This window comes from Spinacia oleracea, chromosome 6 (assembly GCF_020520425.1).
Source record: "Spinacia oleracea cultivar Varoflay chromosome 6, BTI_SOV_V1, whole genome shotgun sequence".
Taxonomy (NCBI): domain Eukaryota; kingdom Viridiplantae; phylum Streptophyta; class Magnoliopsida; order Caryophyllales; family Amaranthaceae; genus Spinacia; species Spinacia oleracea.
This window is the reverse complement of record NC_079492.1, coordinates 129,608,883-129,616,824: the sequence shown is the minus strand read 5'-3', so window position 1 is coordinate 129,616,824 and position 7,942 is coordinate 129,608,883. Positions and strand designations below refer to the sequence as shown.

At 35.7% G+C, this 7,942-nt stretch overlaps 1 protein-coding gene across 2 annotated transcripts; it reads left to right on the top strand.

The window, feature by feature from the left end:
• Nucleotides 1-776: 776 nt before the first annotated feature.
• Nucleotides 777-4,194, top strand: LOC130462730 (40S ribosomal protein S10-3-like). 2 transcript variants are annotated; one of them, XM_056831570.1, is made up of 5 exons: nucleotides 777-1,184; nucleotides 1,625-1,673; nucleotides 2,467-2,740; nucleotides 2,938-3,067; nucleotides 3,836-4,194. In XM_056831570.1, exons 1-5 carry the CDS (start codon nucleotides 792-794, stop codon nucleotides 3,914-3,916), a joined length of 927 nt encoding a protein of 308 aa, XP_056687548.1. In that variant the 5' UTR covers nucleotides 777-791; the 3' UTR covers nucleotides 3,917-4,194. The 2 variants fall into 2 exon arrangements, with proteins under 2 accessions (XP_056687548.1, XP_056687549.1); XM_056831571.1 differs by lacking the exon at nucleotides 777-1,184 and adding an exon at nucleotides 1,284-1,544.
• Nucleotides 4,195-7,942: the final 3,748 nt, after the last annotated feature.

Genomic DNA, 7,942 nt, shown 5'->3' with positions numbered 1-7,942 from the left:
TAACTAGTGGACATGATAGAATAAGGAAATAATTTAGAACAATTATTCACTTTCAAATTTCATGACAAATATATAGTACAAAATGAAAACGTTACATATTTTAGCTACTACCAAAAAATAAAAAACATATTTTAGCCATGGAAAATCGAATTCTACATAGTTACACAATAGGAAAATAAAAATAAAAATATTATAACTTTGGCAGAATTATATATTGAAAATTAAATTACACAAAATTACTTCTAAGCCTACATGCAAAACTGTACATATTTTCAACAGCTCTGCATTTTCCACTTGCCGCTACAATTTAATTTCTCTACTAATGTAATATGCATATCTATATTCTACCCAATTTCATGTCATTCTAATTAAATTAAACCGGAAAACTCCAACAAAAATGGTGAAAAAATAACACATAAGAATATGAAAAAAAAAATATTAACCAAGGATTAGATCAATTAAAAATAAATTTACAACTAAAGAAAAACAGAATAAGAGGAACTAGATGTGAGAATTTGATAAATCTAGAGAAAGGACCATTTTCGAGAGAAAATCACCATTTCAACCATCGAAGCAGAATTGAAACATACCACTAGTAGAAAAAACCCCTGTTGCAGCCCCCTTGTTGCAGCGTACATGTATAAATACGCTTCAACAACCAGTCGGTCAACGCGGGTCAAACCCTTTAAAGGGTTATCGCAGCGTACATTTTAGTTGTTCGCAGCAAATGTGTTTGTTGCAGCGTACAAAATAAAAGCCCGCAGCAACAACCCGACTTTATTGCAGCATACATGTTATTGCCCGCTGCAACAAGTCCGCGTTTCAAATTTTTTACTTTCCTAGGTTGCAACAAACCGCGCTCAAACGTACGTTGTTCCTTTTCTGCTAGCTCCAAGCTTTTTCCCTTAAACAAATATCCAAGCAAGCCGTCGAACTCAGCCGTCGAACTCAGCCCTGCGTCGCCGTCGAACTCAGCCCTGCGTCGCCGTCGAACCCAAGCGTTGCTCAGCCCTGCATCGCTGTCTTCGCCGGTGTGTGGTGTTCTCGCCTCATCTCCCCCATCCCGTTCAATTCTCGCGCGGCCTGTCACTGAAAGATATATTCTTGGTCGGCCGGGGGTTCAGCATCTCCCCGTCGCGTCGTGGTTCCGGTGGTTGCTCGGCGTCGTGGTTCCGGTGGTTTCGGTATGGTGTGTTCAATTTTTATTTTCGTTTTTTATTTTCGTTTTCAGATTAGGGTTCAATTTTAGTTTTTGATTTTCGTTTTGATTATTGTTTTTGATTTTCGTTTTTGATTTTCGTTTTGATTTTCGTTTTGATTTTCGTTTTTGATTTTCGTTTTGATTTTCGTTTTTATTTTGATTTTTTTGGCTGTTTTTCAATTATTAAACGATTAAACGGGGTCTTTTAAAATCTACGAAAGAACAAAACTAGGGTTTCTCTGCGATTTAAGCTTTATTTCAAGGTTTATTGCGGCATTCCCTTTGCAAGTTTCACCATTTGATCGATTCCCACAGATCCCTTCTTCGTATTTCCGTCAACATGGTATTTTCCATTTCTCATTCTTCAATTTCCTTTTAATTTGTGTGTGAAATTTCATAATAATTTTGGGTATTGTTGAACAGATCATGACTGAGCAGAACCGCCGTGAGATCAGCAAGTACCTCTTCCAAGGTCATCTCTCTCTTTCTTGATCTAAATTATGGGTTTCCTTTTTGTGTTTGGTGCAATTTTATATGAACAGACTTCCATTTCCCACTTAAATTTAATTTATTTTTATTAGTGAATAATTGATTAGATTATGGCAATATGATATGAATATCTGGGTTTTTTCCAATGTGGTTGGTTTTAAATTTATATTACGGAGTATTTCATTTTGACAGTTGAAATGTGTTATCTTTCATTTATCCCAAATTTCAATATTGGATTGGGATACTGGGGTATTTAAGGAAGTGGTAACTCTGGGATATATTTACATGTCTGAGTGATAGGTGGAAGTGTGGAACAGTAACTTTTAGCACCAATTTGGTTTAGGCTTTGTCTTTCGTGGTCACAGATAGCCAGAGGTATGATTTGTGAACAACATATCTTAATTAAGAATTGCTTCCCAAGGTGATTAGATTTTACTATCATATAAATGTACGGAGTACAAACCAATGTTCTATTAGCTGCACTAGGTTGAAATCGTTGAATTGTTAATGTTGAATGTGGCTGCACCGCGTTACTGTTGTGACTTGACGGTGATACGGCTTGTGCTACTCCATTATTTGTATCTCATAATCGCATTGAGTTTTGTATGTTATTTGTTTGTAGATTTCCTTTTTAAATTAGCTTTTGTCAGTTATAGACTCATAGTTAATCTTTTGGAGTTCTTTAATCAGAACCATAAGAGATTTTTCTGTTATCAAAGTGATTCAGAAATGCAAGCTTTCTGTACTGATTTAGAACTGGAATGAATTTTGAACAGAGGGAGTTTGCTTTGCAAAGAAAGATTATAACTTGGCAAAGCACCCTGACATTGATGTCCCGAATCTGCAAGTGATCAAGCTGATGCAAAGCTTTAAGTCCAAGGAGTATGTGAGGGAGACCTTTGCTTGGATGCACTACTACTGGTTCTTGACCAACGAGGGTATTGAATTCCTTCGTACTTACCTCAACCTTCCCTCAGAGATTGTCCCTGCTACCTTAAAGAAGCAGATGAAGCCTGCTGGCAGGCCAATGGGCGGCGCACCTGGCCCACGGTAATGGCTTGCTCTTTTTTTTTTATAGTCAAAATGGTTAAGGTTGTCATAATTGTGATTTCCCTTCTGATGGTAAACACAAGTTTAATACGGAGTACAAACTTATCTTATTAGTGGCGCTCTGCTGATATTGTTGTTTTTTCAAATTGGATGTCAGCTTTCTAACTTGGTTGTTATGTTGTTGAATTTTTTACCAGTGGGGGATCGCGATTTGAAGGAGACAGGCCTAGATTTGGTGATAGGGATGGCTACCGTTCTGGACCTCGTGGTGAAGGTGATTCCGGTGACAAGGGCGGTGCTCCTGCTGATTACAGACCATCATTTGGGGTAAGTGTGAAACGTTGATAGTGCTAATTGAGTTTCTTGGGTAGCTTCTGTTTTTTAATAGTCCTAATTGCACTTGGATAGTACTCCGTATTAACTATTAAGACCCTAATATTTATTTTCTTTGATGATCTGAATTTTTATTACAATGTTGTTACGTTACATTCCGGTGATTCAGTGAAGCGAGCTATACCTAGTTATCTACTGAATGATATGCTGTACTACCTTCTGTAACTTAAAACGATGGAACTGATCACATTTGTGAAGAAGATATATGCAATAGAGTGGAATCCTACGTGTCATGTGTTTGTTGCCATTACTTTGGCGTTGTTGAATATCAGTGATGTGTAGAATTTGGATATAAATAATTCTACAATATTCTATGAACCTATTCAAGGGTTATGGATATGAGATTGGATCCTAGGCCCAGTTCAGCTGCTGAGATAGCTTTGTCCAGAATACCGGTACTTAGAAGACTTAGTTGATAATTCTATTTGGATCTGAATTTCCTCTATATAAAAGCATAGTGTTTGCGTGAAAGGTAAATTAATCTGTATGAATACAATGCTATATATTTCCCTTGTCACCTCCTGAAGGATGTGTAAACATGTGGATCATGGATAGAACCAGTATTAGATGGCTGATTTTATATTGCCTAAAACAGGGCTTACTCTTTGTCTGTGGTCGTATAAGGTGTGAGTTTGTGATTGTCTCCCCTCTCCCCATTGTACCAGATTCGTGTTTGATGATACATATTTTATTATTTCACAGGGTTCTTCTAGTGGTAGGTCAGGCTTTGGTCGTGGAGCTGGAAGCTTTGGTGCTGGACCAACAAGTTCAAATCTTTCTTGAAACCATAAACTTCTATGAATAGGACTATTCCAATTTTGAATGTCATGACTGTTTTTGATTGAGTTGAAGAGAAATACAATACAATGTTTTGCAAGAGGCTTCCTTAGACTAACTACATGTACTTTGACTTCTTTAATTTAGTTTTTTTTTCCCTTTGGTTGGTAGATGATGTGAATACTCAAGTGATCATCTGCTTGGCCACCATTTTCAGATTTTGTTTATTGATACCTTTTGCTTCATGGAAAAGTTTACATGTTAGGCTTTGCCATTATCTCCTATTTGTTCCTTGTCTGGTGTGCTGCTAGTACAAACGTGCCCATCTGCCTTAAGCTTCTGTGGCATTTCGGCTCTGTCTGGTGTGCTGCTAGTACAAACGTGCCCATCTATATTTGGTGCAAGGCACTCTAGGTATCCCTAAACAAAATTAGAATTTTCCCGCCAAAAGTGCTTTGTTGCAGCGTACATATATGTTGTACGCTGCAACAAGGGAAAAAAATTTCGCAAAAATTCAGACTTGTTGCAGCGTACAAATAAATGTACGCTGCAAAAAGTTGGGTCTGTTGCAGCGGGCTTTTATATGTACGCTGCAACAAGTCCAAAATTTTGCCAATTTTTTGGCACTTGTTGCAGCGTACATCTAAAAGCCCGCTGCAACAAATCACTTTTTGCAGCGAACATGTACGCTGCAACAAGTTCAGACTTGTTGCAGGCCCCCCAGTTGCAGCATACGATGTACGCTGCAACAGGGGTCTAAAAGCCCGCTGCAATAAGGGTTTTTTCTACTAGTGTACCCTTAGATTTTTTTTTTTTTTAAGGGAATACTCTTAGTTTACCAAGTATAAAAATATATGCAATTACACGAGTCAGCAAACCTATTAATTTTGTTGGCGTAAGGACGAGTAATTGTGTATAAATTGTTGAAGTTTGAAAGAGAAATCTTAGAAAGAAGAGAAAGAATGAAGATTATGCTTAATAATTTGAGTTAGATGTCCTTTGACTAAGCTTGGTATACCACTACACCACATAGATTTTTTAACACATGAAAAAAAGAGTATATTAATAAAACATTAAGGTAGGTTCGGTACAAATCAGCTTCCCTTCTGGTGAAGAAAATAACGATAATATCATACCTCCCTACTACAAAATATCCCAACAACCTAGATAAACCTTGAGGCCACAAAAAATCTTGGTTATCTATATAAGCAAAAAGATGAAACACTACTAAGGCACTTGGGAGAATTAATTGTTGGTGATTTCTCCATCTTCCATTTCAACAATGGTAATCGGATTATCCATTGTTGAATCGCTAACAACAAAAGGAGCACAGCCCTTTGTCTTCGAAGAAGAGCCTTCTGCCACATTCGAGTCTTTTGAAATCTGGATGTCCTCCTAACTATCGTACCAAAAAATATATGAGATGCATTTGAATTAGTTGCCACTTTGTTGATTACTGCAACTCTTTCCTCTGCTTCCTTTTTAATTTTAGTTTTGTTAAATGGCTACATTATTCTCGAAGAAAGATCTAAGCCTAACTAAAACATGATTATTAATATTATAGACAACTAAACATTAGTAAACCCTCTTTAGTTTGGGATGAAGGAATTATATATAGTAACGTGTGATTGATATGATTAGAAAAATAACATACTCCATCCATATATAATAAATGGTGCACTTGATCGGCACACCGTTTAAAGAGGGTGAGTTAATTCTAATAAAATACAAGTGGGTAAGTGAGGGTATTAAGGTATTAAAATAATGTAAAAGGTAATGAGAAATAAAATGAAGGTATTCAAGTCCCTTTTGTCGAATCACCATTTGAGATATAAACCTCGAACATTCAATTCTTTGTTGGCATTCACGTTTATGGGCGGTAGAAATAATTGACAACACCGTTAATGACGGTAGAGGCCCCTATGTCTTCCGCATAAGTGGTAATAATCATCATAAAATTGGATCTTTAATCGCAGAGCCAAAAAATTTGCTAAAGTTGGTGTAATTGTACATTTATGCCATTGACAACGAAGTACAAAATCGCATGCATGTGATAGATGGTTCTGAATCTTCTATGATAAGCCCCATAATCCTATATAGAAGGACTACAAAAATGCTTGACAATGTAAATCCATATGCTACGATGTTTCGGAATGCTCGAACCATGTTGCGTGACCAATATGAATATCGAGATTTGCGGATTATGATTATTCGGGCTAGAGAAGGTAGACAATATGTTCATACTTTTTTAGACTCTCATAATTAAATCTATAACTTAATTTTGGATACATTTTTCCATAAGGGACATACAATGTTTAGAAACGTTTTGATATTACCAAATAATAAACATTGTAATTAACATAGTCATCCGTATTTTTTATAGGTACCCGTGCAATAACACGGACACATAATAGTAATTATTAATTAATAACTCTCATGCTTCCTATGTCAAAAAGAAGAAAGAAAAGTCTCATGCTTATAATATGAAAACAATACTTTAATTACTTAGGGCACGCTTGGATTGAGTGTAATGGATTATGGGGGTAATAAAAGTCAAACCACCATAATAAAAGGACAATTGAGGTGAATTGAGGTGGTTGCAAAGAGGGTGGTGTGGTGGTATTGTGATGAGAAGTTGTGGTAGTGGTGGTGTTGTGAGGAGAAGGGAGGAAGGGGAGAAGTAATTACCCCCAAATGAGGGTAATAATCACCCTAGTGGATGGTGGGTAACTTTCCCCCCGTGATGAGGGTATTTGTCCCCCCTTTCCTTTTATTTTCTTCTTGCCAACACTAACTTGTTCTCTTTGCCACCACTTCATCCCCTCATCATCACCTTCAAATACCTTAGTTTGACTTTTATTACCCTTTTAATACATTACCCTCAATCAAGCATTCCCTTAGTCTACCTCAATTAATGTGTTCCCGTCCAAAACAAAAAATGTGTTTATGAGGGAAGTTTAGGAGTAGATAAGATGGGTTATTTCCTATAACTATTTTTTTACTCGGACGATGCCCTGAGTATTACTTGGATAATTTTAACTATGCCTTTTTTTTGTAGAGAAATAATCATAATTAACTCCTACTCTTATTTAGTTATTGATTTTATCATCAGTTATTATATTTCATTTGCAAAAAGTAACATGTAGCATGACATAACTAGGTGGATAAGTCGTTAGTATTTGAATTAAGTGGTCATGGATTTGAATTTCGTATAAACTATACATGTGTTTTTGAAATTTTGGAATATATGTAGATGCATGGAATGACATGTGTTGAATTGAAGGAGTAGAGCGCCACATGGAATTACAAACACCTATTAATATATTACTCCCTCCGTATTTTAAAAAGAGATACACTTTGACCGGCACATAATTTTAGGAGAGTGGGTTGAATTTACTAAAATAAGATGAAAGTGGGGTAGTGGGTGGATTTTTTATTATAGTAAAAAAAATAATGAGAGTAAGCATAGGGACCACAAGAAAGAAAGAAATATTAATATAATGGGAGTGAGACCAAAATATGTCAAAAAAGGAAAGTATATTTCTTTTTAAAATATATTTTTTTAAGAAAAATGTATCTCTTTTCAAAATACGGAGAAAATAGTATAGAAGAGGTGATATGATAAGGGAGTGAACTGAATTGAAACGGAGGCAGCTTTTTGTAAGGAAAGTCGACCTCATCTATTTCATTTTCAAATGATTTTGGTAAAATAAAATGAGGGACTTTATCTTTTTTAATTATTATAATTCATAACACGAACGTTTTTATAATTTTGTTCATGTGGAGTAATCTTAGATGAGCATGAAAGACTGTAAGAATTATATATTTATATACGATGTGTAGTACTATATGGATGTTATTTTTTGTTTTTGTTTTTGTTTTTTGAGGGAAAAGAGTTATACTATAGTTCAGAACCAACTATGAGCATATATTTTGATTGTTGTTGGTTTTACATTGAAAGAGATTCCACATGACAGATAAACTTGTAAAGGAATGTCTTTTGATCTCTAGGGATTTTAATTCTCAAATTCT

Coding starts and splice junctions, on each gene's coding strand:
- LOC130462730 (XM_056831570.1), top strand. CDS start 792: ATGTTATTGCCCGCTGCAACAAGTCCGCGTTTCAAATTTTTTACTTTC. Junction 2,741..2,937: donor GGCGGCGCACCTGGCCCACG/GTAATGGCTTGC, acceptor ATTTTTTACCAG/TGGGGGATCGCGATTTGAAG. Junction 3,068..3,835: donor ATTACAGACCATCATTTGGG/GTAAGTGTGAAA, acceptor ATTATTTCACAG/GGTTCTTCTAGTGGTAGGTC.